At 38.8% G+C, this 22114-nt stretch overlaps 1 protein-coding gene across 3 annotated transcripts in view; it reads left to right on the forward strand.

Annotated features, from left to right (window-relative positions):
- The window catches only part of TRIO (trio Rho guanine nucleotide exchange factor), a 259674-nt gene that overhangs the window by 93549 nt on the left and 144011 nt on the right, over nt 1–22114 (forward strand). For all 3 annotated transcript variants that reach the window (XM_075744826.1, XM_075744827.1, XM_075744828.1), the window contains exons 7-9: nt 8562–8753; nt 12106–12237; nt 16242–16472. In XM_075744826.1, the coding sequence (XP_075600941.1) occupies nt 8562–8753; nt 12106–12237; nt 16242–16472 (555 nt within the window). The remainder of the gene's footprint in view (nt 1–8561; nt 8754–12105; nt 12238–16241; nt 16473–22114) is intronic.

Genomic DNA, 22114 nt, shown 5'->3' on the forward strand with positions numbered 1-22114 from the left:
CTATCAGTAGGCTGCAATTAGAAATTTGGCTTTTAACTGGCAGTGGGTGAAAGTTGCTTATTTTCAGTTTCGTGGATTCCTGTTTGAACATGGGGACTAAATTCTCAATTACATTTTAAGTTCTTTTCACTAGGAGTATTGGAGATGTTTAAATAACTTTGGGAGTCTGGGCCTAAATCCAGTCCCTGGCTGTCAGCTCAGTGAAGGAAGAACACTACCAGTCTTGTTAGAAATTAACATCCTTGGCAGTCCACTTGATGGGGAAGTGAATTAAAGTATGGATGAGACAATCAACTCCTGTAAGAGGGTGTTTTTGTGGGACAGTACTACTAATTGTGGAAAGAGAGAGTGGCAAAGTAAACTTACCTAGGTTATGCGTCTTGCTGAAATAATGGCAGGACTAATAAGGCAGCATTTGTGCGTGGTATACCTAGAGTTAAGGCAATAGAAGACACGAGTAGAGAGGGTACACTTTCTTTAGCAACTCAGCTATGTTTGCAAAAGTTTAAAAAAATAAAAATCAATACGAACTTTTTGAAAAGAGTGAAGCAAATGCTGTGGAGCACTGTAATTAAGTTAAATAACAGCATATATGGATGTAACTTTGACCATTATGTTTGGAAGGGATAGGTTCACTCCCCGGGCAAGGGGAATTGCTCTTTTATGAAATACGTCATTGTTGTTGCTCATTGCTCTGCATATGAAGTAGAACAGAAAAGAACTCACAGGACAGTAGGTGTCATTGACATGAGATAAATTTTGGAACTTAGTAATTTTGTATGGCCTTCCAGGCAATTCTTGGGCTTGTACTCTAAAGGTTAAATTCTTCTTCTGTCAGCCTGTGCTGGTATTAGTCATTGGTGTCCTCTTTTCTTCAAACTGGATGACCTTTTTGTTTTTTTCCTTACTTCCATACTGTTCAGGTGGTATCAACAGTAGGAAGCACTTGAGCAATGTAATATTCCCTCCAGCTCTGTTTTTGCTGTTAGTCTTTTGCTGTTAATCTCTGTTTTGCCTGTAGTAGTCAAACGCATTAATTACAGAGGACTTTTTCTCAGCCTGTGCAATGATTTGTAGAAGCATGCAAGGAGCAACTTAAATTTGGCGCAAATTAAACAGTCCAAACATTCAAGAGAGGAAAAACAAGCTGCAGTTTTTCAAAGTGTTTCTGTAGCCTAGCCCCCCAAAAGAGTGGTTCTTCCCACAGAATAGGAAAATACAAATTCAAAACAATCAGTCCCTGGTTTTGATTTAAGCAGCATTCAGATTTTCTGGGTTTTATTTGGTTAAATGGCAAAAGCCTTACATGTAGATTAGGGGGAAAGATTAAACTGAATGTGACATAAAAAAATGACGTGGACTGATTGAATTTTGGCAGGCCTTATTTTTCATTGGCTTTTAACTGGAAAAATGGCGGGCAATCTTAACTCCTGCAAGCATGTTCAGCTTCTCCCTTGACCGCTCTTCACATACACTCTGTGCTTAACAATTCACATAACACACTGTGCTTAACAAGCTACTATTTGTTCACTGTTCCTGTCAGTGTAACTCTTCAGTAATCAGAGTTGATTTAAGATCTCTTATGTGAATGATCTAACACTAGAGATGGAATTTAACTTTTAACCCATCTACAACCATGCAAATTTATTCAATTGGATGGGGTAGAGGAAGGAAGAGCGGCAACTATTTATTAGGTTTATTATATGCAGGAGATTTTGAAGGCTTTTCACTGTGGCCCTAACTGGACCCTAATAGATCTTGCTTTCCAGGCTGTTTCCTTAGGCTCGCTTTGGGTGGGGAAGGGCTGTTCAAAGGATCAGTGCTGCCCAAGCAGCTAAACGCAACCTCTTGCACTTGCTCACGGCTTAACCCTGATAATTGATGTTGCAGCTGCTTTTCCCAACACATTGTGATTGCCACAGGGCACATGCTCCCTTCACAGCAGGTGCTACCCTCTGTCAATAGCTGGCTCTCCCATCTCCACTTCCTTCCCAAGTAGCAGCTTGGCTTTCCAAGAAGTGCAAGAGGGCAACTTCTGCAGCTGCTTATGCCAAACTTGAGTGAGAAAGAGAGATGGCCTTTGGGTGAGATGCCAAAATTTTAATCTGGTCTTCCCGTCAGAAATGAGCCACCTGATGTAAACCATTGTGAAAGCTGCCTAGTTCCTGTCATGAGCAAGAGTTGGTTACATCAAGGACAAAGAGGATTTGCTAAATATTTCTTTCTCCCTTGTAATGGCTTTGTGCCATTTTTAGAATCTGATTTGCAGTATTACCACACAAAGTAGTTGGAAGTTTAAACCAAATGTAAAACAAAAAGGTGAAGAGTACATTGGGGGAGGAGATTTTACTGTACTTTCAACAGTTTCATTAGCAAGTGACACATCTAGGAATCTTGTGTATTCAGTACATGATAGGCTCATGTGGTTGCTCTTCAAGTTAACAGGAGTAAGTTCATTAAAGTATTTAGCTTAACACACAGACTTGTTCTCATTGCAATGAAACTGTCCCAGAGAAAAGCTGTATAGGCGCAGTGATGTGCATTGAAGATGGACATACGTTTGGTTGGTGTTGCTTAACACACAGGTTGATGTGGCTAAAAAGGCCACTGTCTGAAAGATAGTTCATGTGCGCAGCAGTAGGTGTATGACCTGCTATTACTGAATTCAAGAGGCTATGCACTGATAAATGTCAAGGCTGTGTCTTTATAGGGCAAGCAGATCCCATGTTCCCTAACTGGGGAAATAAATAAATCCCTAAAATAAAATCACGATGATTGTTCTCTCTAAAGATGAGGATGAGGTTTTAGTACCATTTAAAAGGTCTGCTTTCAGCAACAGTAAATTGCTGTTGTCAAGTCCTGAGATTTATTTGAATTAAGCAATACTCAGTTTCAGCTTGAAGTTCCTCTTTGGGTAACTAAACTAATACTTCACTTCTCAAAACAAGTTTTTAGTACCTTTTAAGGGAGAAACTTGCAAATAAAGTATCATAGGAGTTGCAAATACAGAAATTATCTGAGTTTTTGAACTGCAAAAACAAAGTACCCATGATTATACGATTAGTCAGTCTTGCATGCAAAGAGTGGGAGAGGCTGATTCTGTGTCTGTTCACTCTTTTTCCTGCCGTTTTCCATATGCCTTCTGGGACACAAGGGAAAAAAAAGCAATCACGTGAAATGTGGGTGGGGAGGAGGATGTTACCTACTTGAATATTTTCTTCTACTCTTCTATCTAGACCAAATGGCCTTGCTTTCATTAAAGCTTAATCATGCCCCTCACTGCACAGGTGAGGGCCAAAATGATTGGAAAGTGATGTAGGCAAAAGGACACTTTCCTTGGAGAAAGCTGACTCTGACTGCTATTAAAGGGCTTGCTATGACTGGCACCATCAGTAGAAGCTATGTTTATTAGCCATAATCCAAAAAGTTATTCATCCGTTGTAAGCATATTGCTAGGTTGATTAATAATGTTCTCAGAACAGGCTGTTGGCATATATGAGACACTTTATCAAGGTAGTAATCAAATAATGTAATCCAAAAAGAGAGTGCCAGAGATGAGCACTGGTGGGAGTTTTGGGAGCTTAAGATAGAAGAATGAACACAACACTCGAATCTCACTGGGTTTATAGAGTTAAAAGTTAGAAAGATGACTTGCTTGGCTTGCTCAAATCCAGCCACAGGGACTGGTACAAATGACAGCTAATGTGACTTTTTTGCTTCCTTTGTACTACTGATATGTTTCACTCTTGAGATTCTTTTTATTTTAAATATATATTTTTGTAGCCATACAGAGTTGTCACTTGAGATAGACTTAAGCACCATGTGAATTCTAGACTGCCTTGGGTCCTCTGAGAGCAAGACCATAGGTTGTGAATTGAGCATTCTTTCTCAGATTGCTTTGAAATGCAGATACTCACAAAAGACTTTGTGCAGAATGGTGAACAGTAGTAAACTAGCTCTTCTGTCGTGGGAGGACACATGTCTCTCTTGTGTTCTTTCGGTTTGTTTTTCTGGTGAGATTGATTTTGTTGTTGGGGGTTTCTTTGGTTTGTTTGTTTGTTTTTTTTTTAAACTAACAGATCACTCAGGGCTTTTAGTAAAAATTAATAAAAAAAAAGTTAAATGGTAAAATCCATCAACTGTCCAATCAATTCAACATCCCTAATGGACAAGGTAAAGACTCTAAATAGGGATGAGGCAGTAGAGTAGGTAAAATGTGTTCATTCAAGTTTCTGGTAGGTCTGAATAATCATAGTTTAAGCAAACCATGGATTTGTGATGTTCTTGAAGTTCAGGGAATGTACAGCTTTGGATTCTGATCAGACTAGGGGGATGTTTTTTGAGCGCACGTCCGTAAGGGAATCTTTCTGGTGCCAGAGGAGTTAATGCTTAGGCACATTGTCTGAATGGCACCAACCTCAGAAGAGACTGAAAAGGCAAAATGTGTTCAGGCTATTTCCAGCTTCTGAGGAGCACTTTGAAGTCAACAAGATGAGGTAGAATAGGCTAGGTGTGCGACCCTTAAGAAGGAAGAAACAAATAAACAGATTTTAAAAAGCAGTCAGCTGGTGAGGTGTTAGTACAGCAAGAAGTACGTTCATGTCAATGAATCCTGAATGAAAGGAATAGACAGTGGTGTTACTGCAAAGAAGCAAATCTTATTTCACTCTTCATACTTATAGGGGGGTGCTGAACTTAAGATTGGTAAAGAAATTGCTCTGATTCAGTTGGTACTGCTAGAGAACTAGGTCCAGTTCTTAATTTTATAATGGGGAACATCCAGATGAAAATGACATGGCTGTAAGGAGAAGTTGAAGACATGGGCATTTACTATGAGAAAGTGAAGGTAAATGAAAAGTAACAGAGGAAAGAAGATGGTGTTGGTGTTAGACTATATAGTAAGATTCTAGGTCCACCATGAAAAATGTAGGGGGAAGAGAGGATAAATCTGAAGAAAGTTAGAGTAAAAATATTTCATTTCTTCCAGTGCTGATAGCAATAGTTAAATAGTTACCTGAGAATATTTTGAGGATCCTTGCAGTGGAAGAACAGGTTAAATGCTTTCCTTAATTGTAGTCTGGATGTTGCCAAGTTTTTTTTTTTTTTTTTTTTTCAAGGGAAGCGATGAAGTGATGCCTTTAGTTGTTCTGCAGCCCTCATCTTTGAAGTTAGGATTCCCAAACTGAGAGTTTTACTCTTGCCACAAGAGTCAGAATAGAAGAGATGTTAGAAAACATTTAAATCATTAAATCAGGTGTTATTTCATACGTTAATACTACAACTGGTCTTGATGACCATTTGTGTGTGAAGTGGCAGATGATTTGGAAATTCCGTTGCTAACATATTTTCATCAGACGAATAGTTCAAACTCACTACAGTCTATATAGAGGTGCCAGTTATGATGTTTATGGACCATGTCACTGGGGTGGTTGTTTTTAACACTGAATGTTTAATAGTCTCTGTGTCAGAAAACTACTGTTTGAAATCTTAAAGCTAAACAAAAATTTTCTAAATGGGTCTGGGAAAATCAGGAAATAAAATAGAACCTTCAGGGCGTCTGCCAGCTTTATTTTGTATTGAGTGTGATAGAAGTTCAGTTAAGCTGGCAGGCTGTCACCTGTATTTTCCCCTGTGTACTTGCCTTTCAGGCACAGACCAAAGAATGACACAGTGTACTACAGCTTGTGTTTAGGCTACAAATCTATGTTGCCTTGCTGAGCAATATTTTTTTTATATGTACACTCCCTTTAGGGAATAATTCTGGAACGAAGAGCTTTCCAGATATTGTAAGGTGTCTTTTCAGCTTCTGGCTAAAGGGCATTGTGAGAGAAAATAATCGTACTAAGTACATTCGTGTACTTACTGTAGGTACTGTAATGCAGTAACTTGAGTTGTTCCTTTTTTAGTTTTGTTACAATACTTGTGTAACACAATGAAAGGCATGCAGCATCATTTCAGCTTTTCACTTTCTAGACAGTTGATAAACATTTAGAAGCTGCAGAAGTTTCGTGCAAATTCACATGACGTAAATGAGATGGCTGAATAAATCTTTAACGGTTACTACCTGCTAGCTGTTGCTTCTTTAACTAAAACCAGGATGTAAATCCATGCAATGAATAAGACGTCAGTCCCTAGGGAATGAGGACCAGCTTACTTGGAACAGTGCTTCTCAAGCAGCACACAAAACTTGCATTTGTCACATAATAATGACAGTAGACCTGCTGATCCTTTTAGAAAATTAAAGAAAATTTGCTAACCTTCAAGGATCAGTTAAAGACAGTCCAATTGTAGTGAGTTGCTGTTTGAGATTCTTTTCCTCCTTAACTAAATCTGTCTCTTCTGGGTGATTGCATTCTAAAATACTGAAACTTAAACCTTTAGTACATGTGTATCAGGTAAGTGAGGAATATGAAGAGGGGGGGAAGGTTGAGATTATTGTAAGATTTTTTTTTTTGCTTTTTTGAGGAAAGGAATGTGTTATACATAGCTTGGAAAATGTTCAGCTGTCAGTATATTAATTCATATTCATACCGCTACAGGCAGTATTCTTCCACACTTGTGAAGCTAGATTGCCATGGGGAAATGAATGCATTTTAACCACAGCTCAATTTTGATTTGTTTAACTTCACATTTATGGTATCCTGTCCTTCATATCTAACTGACATTCCAGAATTTTCAAAATTCCTTTATTACTATACACACACAGTTCAAATGACAGTCTAATATAGCCTTTATTCTTTCTCTTTTGACACGTTTTTTTCACACACACTGTAAATACAAGTTGTTATCTCAATGTCAGATTTACTTCTGCATGCTACATTCTGGTTTCCAAAGTGTGCCTGTTGCTACAATTACAGAAAATGGCCATAGAGATTGTGGTGGGTTCACCCTGGCAGGGTGCCAGGTGCCCTCCAAAACCACTCTCTCACTCCCCTCCTTAGTTGGGCAGGGGAGAGAAAATATAACAAAAGGCTCCTGGGTCGACATAAGGACAAGGAGAGATCACTCAACAGTTACCATCACAGGCAAAACAGACTTGACTTGGGAAAACAAGTTTAATTTATTACCAATCAAATCATAGTAGAGTAATGAGAAATAAACCCAAATCTTAAAATACCTTCCCCCACCCTTCCCTTCTTTCCAGGCTCAACTTCACTCCCGATTTCTCTCCCTCCTCCCCCCCCAGCGGCACAGGGGGACGGGGAATGGGGGTTGTGGTCAGTTCATCACACGTTGTCTCTGCTGCTCCTTCCTCCTCAGGGGGAGGACTCCTCACACCCTTCCCCTGCTCCAGCGTGGGTCCCTCCCACAGGAGACAGTCCTCCACCAACTTCTCCAACATGAATCCTTCCCGCAGGCTGCTGTTCTTCACAAACTGCTCCAGCATGGGTTCCTTCCATGGGGTGCAGTCCTTCAGGAACAGACTGCTCCAGCATGGGCTCCTCTCTCCATGGGGCCACAGGTCCTGCCAGGAGCCTGCTCCAGCATGGGTTTCCCACAGGGTCACAGCCTCCTTCAGGTGTCTCCACCTGCTCTGGCATGGGGTCCTCCATGGGCTCCAGGTGGATATCTGCTCTACCATTAAGCTCCATGGGCTGCAGGGGGACAGCGTGCCTCACCATGGTCTTCTCCAGGGGCTGCTGCAGGGGAATCTCTGCTCTGGCACCTGGAGCACCTCCTGCCCCTCCTTCTGCACTGACCTTGGTGTCTGCAGCATTGTTCGTCTCACATCTTCTCACCTCTCTCTCCTAGCTGCTGTTGTGCAGCTCTGAAAGAGCTACTCAGAAACCTTTTTGGTGGTGTAGTTGGTCTTGTTTCTGACTTTGCAGGGATGAGAAACTCTTGATTGCTTCCTTTGAAAAATATTATTTCTTCATACAGAATCAAAGCAGGAACAGATTTTTAGACACTTTAGGCCAAAATGCATATGTGAGCTAAAAGGAAAGAAAATTAGAGTGACTAAGAGCCATTATTGAGTAATGTCAGTATGCTAGAGAATCTTTCTGATCTTTGACCTTATTTGTCTCATTTTCAGTGCTAATTCTGAGGCGATATAGGGGCAGGAAAATACAATGTAAAACAAACTCCTTAGAGTTCTGTATTTTGTTACTTAAAAAGTAGAAATACTTTCAAAGCTGATGTAAAGATTTGTAGAATAGTGCACACATGCATACCATGGATAGATTAAGATATATTGTGTGTGTCCGAATGCCTTGTTGACTTGAACATCTGTAAACATTCTTACTGAGACTCTTGCAAAGTATGGTTAGCTTTTCCTCTTCATTGTAATAATGGGTCTTCATATAATGCAACTTTAAGCTGACTGTTAACATTAGCTTGAGACTGTCTGGTCATTTCAAGTTGTCCTCCTCCCTTGTCAGTAATACAGATAGGCTGTTACACTACACACCTAGATTCCAAAGCTAGGCATCCACAAACTTGGCAAATAAAACCAGTCTATTAAGCAGTACTGTAATAAAGAAGAATTTTATAGAAGTATACCTCTGTATTTTAAGTGGTCTGCTCACTCCTGCTAATTTTTCCCTCCTTCTTCTCCATAGAATGTGTATGTAAACATAAACCGCATCATGTCAGTAGCAAATCGCCTGGTTGAGTCTGGCCATTATGCTTCACAGCAAATAAAACAGATTGCTAGTCAGTTGGAGCAAGAATGGAAGGCATTTGCTGCAGCCTTGGATGAACGTAGCACGTTACTGGATATGTCCTCCATCTTCCATCAGAAAGCTGAACAGGTTAGTGAACGGGGAGGGTGCCAACAAAAGTTTCTGTGCTGGAATGGTGAGTTGTACTGTTTGCTTTTGATTTAGACAGAGGTACGAGAGAATAATTGAAAAGGTCTGCAAGAAAGCCAGAGCATTCATTTCTGCCGATTTCAGCCGATACGCAAACAAAAACTTGTTCTCCTCAGACGGCCCGCTGCCCTTATATTCTCCACAAAATGCCTCGCCCATATCAATGCAAGATAAAACTTGGCCAAATTAGATAAGTGAATCAAAATGAAGTAGACATGAATGCTTAACTATGTCAAGCTTTTAAGTTGAAAGAAAGGGAAAAATTTAGTATAGTCAGTATCAATAGAATGCCTTTCCTACATCCAGAAATCATCACTTGTTCTGATGTCCTCACCACTCCACCCTAATCTGTCCTTGAGTGTCAAGATTTAACTCATAGTAATTGCTTATAGAAAACTAAGTTGAACTGGCCTGAAAGTTGAGAAGTTAATTAATTGTCTTCTGAATCTAAAATTGTGGTGGAAGATGTTTACTTAGTATCCCATAAGAGATTCCTCCTGTATTAAACAAAAATTTTCGCTGTAGGCCTGTACCAATTATTTTAATTAAGTAAGTGTGTGTAACTGCCAGACAAGAGAGGTGCATGTAGGGGAAATAGGAATAAATATCCCCAAGTTAATGGTCTTGATGGTGAACACATGTTTTCCCCTCAAGGGAATTCAGTTCAAAAGGAGTTGCTATGTGTGTGCTGTTGAGTCACCCATTGATATTATAGACTCTTTGCTCTGTACATCTCTGGTGAATTTGGAGAGCAGAGGTTCTTGGATGGTTGTGGCTGATGGAAGCTCTGGTGTGCTGTATGGCTGCTGTAGCTACTTTCCTTTCCCTTGCCTTGCTAAATTGGATCCGAGAAAAGGTCTCATGTCTGATACAACTTTAATTTGGGATAAATGAAGGAACCACTTGGGAGGTGATAACTGCAGAAATAGAGAGAGGCAGCACACTTTATTTTAAGAAGTTTTCCGGATTTCTACTACACAGATATTCAACTTCATGAATGTCCAGAAATTAGAAATGTGAATGTATTAAAAAGCAAATACACACTGCTTTTCATTATGTTGGTGGTGACATTGGTTTAACTGTCTTTAGACAGACAAAGGTAAAGTATATAAACTGATGCTACTATCATAAGTATTTTTAGCAGGTTTTATGGAAAAGCCACATAAAAAGGAAAGAAAGGAATTGTTTTCTGGTATAAAAGCCACCAACCAGTGTGAACCATTTGATAGACACAGTGTGGTACCTTATCAGTATTGATGCTTTTCTAATTGATTGGGTTATTCAGGTTTACATTTAAGCACTGTCAGCCATACATGTAGGAGAGATATGGTGAAATATGAACAGATAGCTATACCCTGATTCAAGTGCTGTCCTTTTTCATAGGAAAATTATGTTCATCAGAAGTCAGGGGAGTAAATTCTGTGTGTGTGCTGGGCAACTGTGGTAAGGGTTGGTGTTACCTTCTTTAGCACTAAATGTAAGCGCAAATAGGAGGAAAGAGAAGAATGAGAGAAAATAGTGCAGCATCTGCTGGGCTCAATTTACTTGCTCTTTAATTGCTCCTTCTGTGGTTTTCATTGTATGATTAACTGTGATTGATTGTCATAGTTGCTGTGTAAGATACCTGGCTGTGATATATTAGCTGTTTCATTAACAGTGGAGAGTGAGTTCAAGGAAAGAGGGGTTTGGAACGAGAGGAGTGACCCCTTTAGAGACTGGTGATGCTTGACCTACATAAAAAGGTGATTAAAAAAATAAGCAGCCAAAGAAATAACACACCCTTCTTGAATGCGTGTGTTCTCTTGTAAGTGACAGGTAAGTGTTGCTGCCTGCTGTCAGACACAGTGCAGACTGCACCCAGCTATCAGTGCCTGCTGACTGATGCAAGAGGTGTAGCTTTATGGTCCCACATGGAGCTTCTTTTAATGTTCAGTGCTTAACGTTAGAGATTTTTAAAATTGTCCCCTGATGAAATGAGAATTAAGTAAGTATCTTAGAGTTAAGTACTCTGTCACCCTTCCTCCCAGCTTTCAAACAATAATGGAGTACCAGAAATGGCTGTGGATTACTTTTTCCTCAGAAGACTACATGTGCTCCAGTAATTAAGATGTGTATGATGAGAGAAATGGCTTAGCCTCTTAAAATTTTGAGGCTTGAATTTGACATGAATAGAGGACAAATTTAGTTTACGGCTACCACATGTGCTTGGCTGTACTAAGTTTTAACAGCTATAAAAACTCCTAGAAAAACAGATTCTTTTTTCTTCTTTCCTTTCCTAGCATAATGAGGGTATAAAATTCATGCCCCCTAGCTGTCAAAAGTAAGTTGACAGAACTTCTGCTGTGCTTACAGGTATGATGGCAGTTTCTTGTCTGTCAAGACAGCTTGAGCTTCAGAGATAAATTGTGTGCAGATGAGATTCTGTTGCAGTATCCTCAGTTTCCCCTGAAAGGCTTGACTTGAGCAGCTATGCTGACATAGCTGTGTGTTCAAAGTTCAGTGTTAGTCCTAAGAGACCCCCGCTTAAGTTGTAAATCCCTTACATGCTTGCTGCTGTGGTAGCTTGCCAAATGGATTTAGTGCTTTCTGCATGTAGAAGTTAGTACTTTGGGGACTGAGGTGTGAATTTGCTGTGTTCTAACACTGCTTTGCCTCCTTGATGATCTCTTTCCAGCAAAAGACAACTAAGGAGTATTTCAGTGAGCAGTTCACCATTCATTGTGTTGTGTGTGTATGCACACACACGTGCAAAGTAACTTGGTTTTCTTTGAAGACTTAAAAAAAGGTTAGGTGATACCTCATGACACCATGAGTATCTGCACAGGGAGTTGAGGGGTAAGAGCTGAGGGTTTGGGCTTGAAAGTTGTGTAGCATGTTTTAGCTCTTTGTGTAGACAAGACCTTAACTGGCTTTCATGCATCTGAAGTGGTGAAGTAAACTTTTTCTTAGCTGCAAAGTCAAGAGGAGCAAGAGTAAACTTGAAGCATCGCTATTGCCAACAGTTTAATTGGTTCTGAAGGCTGCCCACATACAACTAAGCCTGCCTGTGAACAGCTTAAACTGTTCCATATAACTAAAAGCACAAGCATAGTCAGACTTGAATATATGTTTCTATTCTGAGATAAGCCTCACTTTGGTCAGTTCAGAGAGAAATACATTAAACACTTTTCCCTTAAAAAAAAGTCTTTTCAGTGTCTGTCACACAGATGCCGATCCTTTTGTATATTACCAATGTGTGTGTACTTATTGATAGAATCCAAAATTAAGCAGATTTTTTTTTTCTCTGTTGCAGTACATGAGCAATGTGGACTCATGGTGTAAAGCCTGTGGTGAGGTGGAGCTTCCCTCAGAACTGCAAGATTTAGAAGATGCTATCCATCATCATCAAGGGATATATGAGCATATTACCTTGGCTTACTCTGAGGTAAGCGTCTTGTTTCCTTAGGTTGCTGACTTGATAAAATGGTGTAATGTTAAGGATGGGTCATTAACCGGCATTGCTTGTTGCATAGTGCATTAGTTGGAAACTCAAGTGCCAGGCTTCTTTTTTGATTTGGTACACTGGACTTTGTTGCTATTGTTCAAAAGTTAAGTTTTAAGTCTTCCTTTTAATCCTCTGAGAGAAATTTAAAAGGCAAGATGGGACCATGTGTGGTACTAACAACCCATACAGTGTACTAAGTATTTTTTAATTTACATTTGCATATTACTACCTTTTAATAGCAGTATGATAATATCACTTAAACACTTACTTGAAGGGAAGCTAGCTGTGGGTATTCTTTGGGAAAGTATTCTGTTGGCATGGATTTCAAGTGTGTTTTGAAAATCCATCTCTGAAACTGCCTCACAAAAAAGGCTTAACCGCCAAATGATGTCACTTTACAAGCCGGAAGTTATAGACTTAGTTCTGCCAACTTCAAAGACACTTAAATGAGCCAGCATGCCTCTGTAGTTTGTATTCCTAAGATTAGCATATATATCCTATACTGCTGCTTTAATCTTGGATTCTGCACACAATGAAGTAATAATATTGCTTAGTATTCCTAATAGATGTCTTTACAACTTAAGATAAAATGCTTATTCTGAAGTTGGCCTAGAAAGTGATGACTACAGTATCTATCTATTGTTTTTCTTCAAATACTGAGTTCTCTCCTGTGCTTTAGTTAGCTGAAGTGAGAAATCAAATGGGTTTAGACTTCAGTATTAGGTAATAGGTGTTTTCTGAATTTCCTGTTGAGCTTCTCTTGCTTTCTTTTTCCTGGGTTGTTCTCATCACATGCTAAAACTATTTTTGCTGTTAAATTGGGCTGATGTTATTCTGGATTAAATGCAGTAGTTTCTGTTTGCATTAAAGTTGCATAAAAGCATGCGATTAAAGCATGGTAAAAAATGATCAGTGGATACAGTATAGCTTGGGCCTCAGCTTGCACTTTCTTTTAAAAGGAGGTCATGTGGGATTGAAATAATGTTTGTGATGTATACATTATATTAAAGATAAAACCACTTCTGATGAACTAGTTCTATTTATGGGCAACTGAATCAGAAGTCTGGTCACATTTCGTTTAGAAGTAAAGGAGGGTAAGATTAGTGCTTATGAACAGTCCTATTGCTGGTATATCAAAACTGGATTGTTTTTTGAGTATCTGCCATCTTAGGGCCTGCATAAACTTTATTACCATGAGTCAGATGTCCAGAGTTCACATCGGTTGTTTTTCTTTTGTGTAAAATACACACAGATATCTCCATTCCTGATACATGCCACCTTGCTATGGCAACTAACGACAATACGGAAGCACACCTTTGGTGATGAAACTTGTGATCTTACCACACATAGCTGTTCTAACATTCTCAAGAGCATGTTTTGTAGGAAGGTTTCTTTTCTTCATAATTACCTGTCTTCTTTGGGATGATCCTGTTGTAAAACAAGGGACAGAAATGTAGCACATTTATAGTAGATTTATATGAAGAGAGGCAATCTGAGGTGCATGCTCCATGAGTGTGCAGCAAGGAATAAGGTGGCTAGGGCTGTCTAAAATAATGATGATAAAGCATTGAAGGTAAAATGGTGGGGTTTTTTGGGTTGGTTTTGTTTGTTTTGGTTTGGGGAGGGGTGTTGTGTTTTTTCATCAGGGATGTGACTGGATTAGAGCCTGCTGATAAGTGTAAATAAGTACTGTGGATTACCATGTTAAATACTGTTTGCTTCCTGGTGATGCATAATGAAAAGAAATTAGATGGGTAGATTATAGGATTGCTCTGGCAAATACCTTGAAAATTTATTTAGGATTTTGAAGCTGTAGCTTTTGACTTTGGAATAGCTAGTGATTTTAACAAAATCTTCCTTGGTACTGCTTTAAAAAAAAAAAAAGGTGCTTTTCTTCTGATTTCACATCAGAATCGATGCAGAAATAATAGTTGTATGTGTATATACAAGTCATGTTCCTCCTCTGGACAGAAAGTTTTATTTTGCCTTATTTAAACACGCATTACTTTTTGAAGATTGATAGGGTTGTCTTTCTGTAAAGATATTACAGAACTGTTGCTTATCATTATTAGATGTATGACTTCATTTCTGTTACAGCGTGGAGCTCCTTTCATTTTTGTGATGAATGAACAGTGCGGGGAGAGAAGAACACTGTGGAAATTACAACACTTTGTCATTCATTTTAGATTACAGTGTCTTGACAACACAACTTGGTTGCAAAGTAGAAGACAGTAATTTTAAGAGAGTAAATGCTTTTAAGACTAGACAGTCTGATTTTACTGAGGATAATTACTGTGTATTAGTAGAAAAGTAACTTTCTAGCTTACAAGCTTAGATAACCGGTGTACTTGAAAATCCAATAGCTGTTCCTTAAATGAACTTATTTATGTAAATCAATTTATATATCTCACTGAAATCTTAAGGTAGTCATGCACTGGGAAGGAAGAAAACTTTACTATGTTAACACCAAAGAGGAAATGTGCATGATCATTTGTTTGTAAGGCTAATAAACTAATCAGATCAAGGGGCTGTCACAATTCCCCGGTCCCCCATCCCCCCCCAATTTCATGGACTCTGGAGACATAATTGAAGTCCATTATCTTGAAATATTTCAAAGACTTGTACTAGATAATTGCTTTGGATACTGAAAAAAAAAAAAAAACAAACCATCATTGCAATAACTACTATGGACTATACTCTTTTTCTGCCTGACTTGACTTTACAGGAGCTACTTTTCTAAGTGAGCTTCATTCTCTGTGTTGATACTTAGTACTAAAATGAGAAAGCTTAAATTGGAACTAAGAAATAAACTCACTTGTAAACTAATTATTAGAAAAGAATTTTCATTCAGATCTGTTTGACTACTGAATAACAAATTTTAAATGTGCCTAGATTTAGTGAAAATTGTTGAAAATAGCCATTGGGGAAATGCCTTGACAAATTTTCTGTTTCTGACATGGTGCTGATTTGATGGATTCAGACTATTGTTTACACTCCAGTCTTGTGGCTTTGGATTAATTTTTCCTGCCTGTAGATGGGCTATTAGAAAAGTTCTTCACAGATAGCTGAATTATACTGAATTGTAACAGTTCTCTGAGCTTCATGCTAAAAGTGACAGAATAGTTAAACGGCAATGAAAAGTGCTTTCAACAGCCTTGGCAAGTGCTAAACATTAATAGTGACCAGATGAGATATGGTTATTGTTTTTCAATTAGCATGCAAGGTAAATCTGAATATTTTTGCTGTGGTTTGAATCACAGAAGACAACAGTTAGAAATGACTAATATTTCTTCTTGGCATCAGTAGTTAAACACATTTTAGAAAAGAGTATGTTTCTGTGCTGCATGGAAAGATTTTAAGTGATTTAATCAGGATTAACTTTGCTATAACAACAGTTTGCCTCTGGTTTACCTGTAACAGTAAGAATTTAGAAGTTGTAAATCATTTCAGATCAAATCATGTCCTAAGTTTATATCTCTTAGTCTATATGTATTGATCAAATTAATATTAACATATAGAAAGTAACCTCCCTTCTCACCTTTACAGCAAATGGAGAGATATGCTCCTGGAAGGATAGTTCTGGGCAAATACTTCAGGTGCTTTGTTGACTAGAGAAAGAGATGAAGGATATTTATTCTAAGTTAGACTTGACCTGTTTAAAAAAATCACATTAAAGGAAAAGCACTCTTAAGGTAATCGAAAAATTGAAAGACAGGCTGTTATTTAGAAGAGTGGTACTTCTTAAAATTGTCTTACACAGAGGCAGAATATACTTTTTTTCCTGTAACAGCTGCATGTAATGATGCCTGGGATAAAAACCATCTCCATTACTGCTCCCCCAGTTCTCAAAGACATCTAAAGTGGGGAGAGGGGTTGGGGAATGAAATAATAGTCTAACAAGCTTTTGACAAGACAAGTAATTCTTTGTCTTTTTTGGTGGTCAGGTGAGCCAAGATGGAAAGTCACTGCTTGACAAACTTCAGAGACCTTTGACTCCTGGGAGTTCAGATTCCCTCACTGCATCTGCCAACTACTCAAAGGCAGTTCATCATGTTCTGGATGTCATCCATGAAGTACTGCACCACCAGCGCCAACTGGAAAATATTTGGCAGCATCGAAAGGTCCGCTTGCACCAGCGGCTTCAGCTGTGCGTTTTTCAACAAGATGTTCAACAGGTAGGTTTTATTTCATATACTCTGTCAGCCTGTGATATGAAGCTGGTTGCATTGACAGGTGGGTTTTAATTGCTAAACCCTGTGTTCTTTCATTCAACGATTGAATAGGTGCATGGGATTGACTGATTCCAAGTTCTGTGTGTTATCAGAGGATATTGGTTGTTACAGGTAGAAATGATATTTGTAAGTTAGCTCTACTTCAGATTTTTCTGTTTTAAAATTCATGTCTTTATTTACTTTAAGTCAGGATGAAGAACGACTTTTATTATAGATGGCTATTCTGAGCTGACATTCACATTCTAGGTAAAATTTTGGACTTGGAAGTGTCAGAAAGATTTGTAGGAGTAACACACAAAAAAATTAACAGTGTTATTCTGTAACAGATTTTTAGTTTCAAATCCTCAGTGATACTTAGTTGACTTAATCATGTTTCTTTAAAATCTGAGAGTAGTGTACTAAAGAGTTATAAAAATTACAGATAAGATTACTTTCTGACAATGATGCTGTTTTTGAATTAATGGCTATTAGCTGCCATATTTTTATTATTATGATGACATCCATTAAAGTTAGTAGTTAAGTACAGGCATTAATATCTCTGACATGGTTTTAGCTTAAAAAGGTAAAGCTGTATTGAATTCCTTTATTGATAGATTCTTAATAAACAGAAGATGTTTGCCTTAGCCTGCAATTGACAAAGACATTAGTAATTTATGCCTTAATAGCTAATCTTTGTAAAAAAGTAAATATGGCCAGTATTTGCTGATCATGTTCTTTTGTTTCAGTATGAAGGTGTTCACAAATCAGGAACTTCCGAATGGGGTTTTTAGGTAGCCAGTCATACCTTCTGGTTAAACTAATCTTGTTTCTTCCAAATTAGTTGCACTTTAAGCCAAATTTCTTGTACTTCCTGTTTGAGGAAGATGCCGGATGTGAGTAGTTGGGAGTGAAGTAACCTGGTTTCCGTTATTTACAGTAGCTGAAAAAGATACTTAATTCAGGGAGGTGGTGGGGAGAGTGAGCAACCTTGTTAGCTCAACTTTTCTTCTAGAAGTAGTACCTATGTCTTTCTGTATGTTAAAGGAAAAAAAACTTTACTTAGGCAGTGAATTAAGTGTAAAATTACTGAAACTTTATTTCTTAATTTTTGATGTTAAAAAGAGGCATATATTGAAAGGCATGTGGTTATCCAATTTCTTAAGTCAGATGTGAAGGAAGGATGAAGAAAGGTATGAAAAATGTTAGCTGACAAAAACAATAAAATAAATAGTAGCTAGTCAGGAGGGTCCAGTGCTGGTACTTGCATGACTAGTCAGTGAAGGGCACTTGTCAAAACTGATGAGGCACAGTCCACAAACGAATTGCCTTTTAAACTTAAAAAGCTTCATAAGTAATCTTCAGAAACTAACACAGTGGCTTGCATCTTACAGGGAAGAATGTAGGTCCTCTCAGTGGCAGCCTAGTGCTAACAACTGCGGATTGAACCCTGGAACTTTCTCCCCTAGTTTGAATTCAATTCAAGTAGGACCTACTTAGGTAACTGTGGACCAGTAATCTCCTGAGTTTTTTTGCCAGATACATAATTCAGGTTTCAGGCCTGTAGGCCAGGCTTCAGGCAGTTTATTTCCTGGGGGAAGGTGTTCATTAAATTCTCCAGAAGGTCTTATTGTGCTGTTCCTACTCTTTGCCTTTATTCTCTTGGGAGTCATAAAATGTTCGTGGGAGATCATTTTCTGCTCCTTCCTAAGTCATGGCTCTCGGAGTGGAGGAGTTAACCCTGAGACTGCTTTCTTCTTTGAAGTTGGCAAACAACCCTTCATTAGACTCAAGTCATTGTAGCATCACCGTCAGGTTCTTTAGCAAGAAGCTGGATTTTCCTTCTCTGTATGAGACCTGTCAGCCCTTGGAACTGGTGCCTTTAACATCAAATAGTCACAGGTTTGAAAACACCCAAGAGGACAGCTTTACCGATTTTTGTAACTTCCAGTGCCAAGAATGTGCTATCCAAATCATGCATGTAGATTATGAGTGTACCAGAAGTTTTCAGTATGAACCAATTGGCTCAAGAGAGTTGATCCATCTAGGCTCATTATTCAGTACATGCCTTACCTACTGGTCAGAGAAGTTTCTTTCTTCCTGTTTATGCCTCTGGTTTCTCTATATGCTTTGCAAGGCAGATCTTGCATTAAGATATGAAGATATCCTCGTGACAAATTGAAGCTGTGGCCTTTGATGCTAATGCACATCTTTATCAACCACTTTAGATTTCAAACTAGATTTTATGTACAGAGATGCAGCAACTGCTTGCCATGTTCCTAAGCTCTTCCCTTAATATCCAGTAGTTATCACTGCCAGAGACTGGGTTGTCCTTTGGTTTATTCCTCTCATGGCTGTTAACATCTACTTTGGAGGCTTCTGAAATGTTGCATGTGGAAGTATAGCTCTTGTTATGTTACTTTAACTTAAGTTTCAGATATTGGTGAATTTTAGCACAGCTGTATGAATCACAATGTAAACTGTGATTAATGTTCCCTTTTGTGATACAACTTTTCTTACTTACAGCATGATCTGCACTGAAATGTAAGACAATGATAATTCAACATCCATACCAGACAAATTAATCTAATAGCCAAGAGCCTTGCCTTAAAGATAATGGCAACCGCGTAATGGTATTTCCCTGGAATAGCCTTGCTTTGTCAGATTGTAGCTCCCTCAGCTTTGAAAATCCATCAGGGGAAGAAGTGATCTTGAATAATAAGGGTTCTTTTTTCTTGCAAAACAAAACCAAAACAACCTTATCAGATCATCTAATTTATCTGGCAAATGTTAGCTCTTCAGTTGAATAATCGTTGACACCATTCAGTGCATGAAATTACTTGGTTTTGAGGTATTTGTTAAATTTATATCCAAAACAATTCTGGAATGATTTATGTAGAGCTCCAAAACAACTTTCTAAAATACTTTAGTTTTCATTTCCATATTTTCTTGGGCTTCTTAGTCTTTGTTCAAACCTTAAAAAATTCAATTAAGATTATCTAGCTTGATTTAGAAACTAGCATGAAAACCTTCTTTTAGTTATTGTCAGTAAAGTTAAACGTTGGGTTTTTTTTTTTCATGTGAAAATCAACTAAATGCAGCTTGCTTTCAGTGTTTATAGTTAAATTGCACATAGTGGCACGCAACCAAGTGCATTGTAAGTGAATCTATAACTGTCCTTCGGCATGAGTCTGTGATTTCCTCCTCTTCCCTCTGCTGGCGTAGTTTTCTGCTGAATTAATGAAATAAATCACTTCATGGAAGTGTTAAGTGAGTAACAGAGCTGAGTTGGAGAAGGGAATTGGCTGTGTTGAGCTGGTACTTCATTTTGTGTTACTTCCACCTTAGAAAACTGGTTGGGTGTGGGTTTTTTTTTCTTTTTCTGTCTAGTATGTTCAGTATTGGGAAAGTGTTTCCAGTGGAGATTTTCAAATCAACAAAACCACTGTGGAGCTAGCTGTGTACGCCAAGAATAATCTGCTAATTTCTTGAAGCAAGTAGTAAGGAAAGTAGCATGTGCAATATTAAAAATAGTAGATAAGATGTGAATTACAGCAAATGTGAAATTTGAAACGTGAAAAACCTCTGACAGTCTTAAAACGAACAGAATTCTGAGTTTGACCTTAGATAGCAGAAACATACTAGGAGATCTAGTTCCTGGCTAGTTTGTACATTAACACCAAAAAAAGAGGGTGTTTAATTTGAAAAAAATAAGTCACTGGCTGTTGCACTCAATTGTTGAAAGTAGCCCTTCTAATGTTAAAACATGCTAATAAAAGTATAATTTTATGCTTAAGAATTAACGAGCTTACCAAGTAGGTAGTATATGCCAGCCTTTCACGTAAGGAAAGGAGCCGGCTATGACAATTCTGATATGAAGCAATAAAGCAGACTTACAATAGCAATGTGGGGTTTGTGCTGCTAGGCCATGAAAGGTCAAAATTCAACATAATGTATCTGGTAGAGTGATACTGCTGACACTCATATGGGGACAGTTTTGGGGCCTGAAAAACACTCCTGATCGCTTGCAAGCCAGAGATTCGTAAAACATACTTGTAGTAGTTTTGTTCCAAAACCTACATTTATATAGGTCTTACTGACCTTGAGTGTCTTCTCTGTCCATACTGGATAAATGTGCTGCTTCTCCTTCTGATCTGCCTTCCTCAGAGACTCCATCCCAGTTTTTTGTTGTAACAGTCACATGTTTCAGCCTTGACTAACGAAGAGCGGGCCAAGAATCCTGATTTCACTGGGTGATTCCCTTGTGGCTTTTGGAGGTGGCTCCGGTGTAAAATGGGTTTTTTGGGGAGAGAGTATTTCCACATTTTAACTACCCCCTTCTGAATGTTATGTTAGCACCAACTGGTGCAGATCAGAAAAGTGAGTGTGTGCCAAGTAGGTAAAGGGGTGGGAGGGTAAGAACTGGATACTAATATTGGAAAGACTGGTAAAAATGAGCACATGGAATCTGCAAAAGATCAGATTGTTTATTTCTGCAAGCAGCATATACAAGCCACCTATTTTACAGCCATGAGCAATGAATTTGTCAAGATGAAGCTATCTTTCCATAGTAGTTTCTTCTATAACGTGTTCAGTATTGGTGCTAGAAGTATAAGCATTTTTCTAGTTCTACCACTGGGCATAAGGATGGTTCTGCTTGAGACTGCAGTTATTGCTTGTTTGCATCATTAAAGCAACTTGCTGTAGTGGAGGATAATATTATTCACCCTTTTACTGAAAAGTATGGAGCCTCTTAAGCTCCTGTGTATTACTGAACTACTGGAGTGAATTCCATATGCTTTCACGATTAGTAAAAGAGTCCTTAGTTGGTATGGTGGTTTCTGTAACTCTTACCTCTCCCAGGAAGAGGAAGAAAATGCATCAGTTAAGATTGCTAAATGGCTAATATCAGTGCCAGCTAGTGGTATTGACCTTTGGTCAAAGTGGCATGCAAAAGCTATCACTGATGGGCAAGAGTATACATTTCACTTAAAGGCAGCAATGTTTCTCTAGTTGACTGGTTTGTGTCATGATCTACCTGGACTTGTGCAAAGCATTTGACACTGTCCCACATGACATCCTTGTCTTTACATTGAAGACGTGGATTTGATGGATGGACCACTCAGTGGATATGGAATTGGCAGGATGGTTGCACTCAAAGAGTTGTGGTCAGTGGCTCAATGTCCAAGTGGAGACCAGTGACGAGTGGTGTTCCTCAGGGGTTGGTATTGGGACTGGCACTGTTTAACATCTTTGTCAGTGACATGGAGAGTGGGATCGAGTGCACCCTCAGCAAGTTTGCCAATGACACCAAGCTGTGTGGTGTGGTTGACATGCTGGGTGGAAGGGATGCCATCCAGAGGGACCTTGACAGGCTTGAGAGGTGGGCTCATGTGAACTTCGTGAAGTTCAACAAGGCCAAGTGCAAAGTCCTGCACATGAGTTGGGGCAATCCCAAGCACAACTACAGGCTGGGCAGAGATTGGGTCAAGAGCAGCCCTGAGGGTGTTGGTGGATAAGAAGCTCAACATGAGCCGGCAGTGTGCGCTTGCAGCCCAGAAAGCCAACAGTATCCTGGGCTGCATCAAAAGAGGTGTGACCAGCAGGTC

This window comes from Balearica regulorum, chromosome 2 (genome assembly GCF_011004875.1).
Source record: "Balearica regulorum gibbericeps isolate bBalReg1 chromosome 2, bBalReg1.pri, whole genome shotgun sequence".
Taxonomy (NCBI): Eukaryota; Metazoa; Chordata; class Aves; order Gruiformes; family Gruidae; genus Balearica; species Balearica regulorum.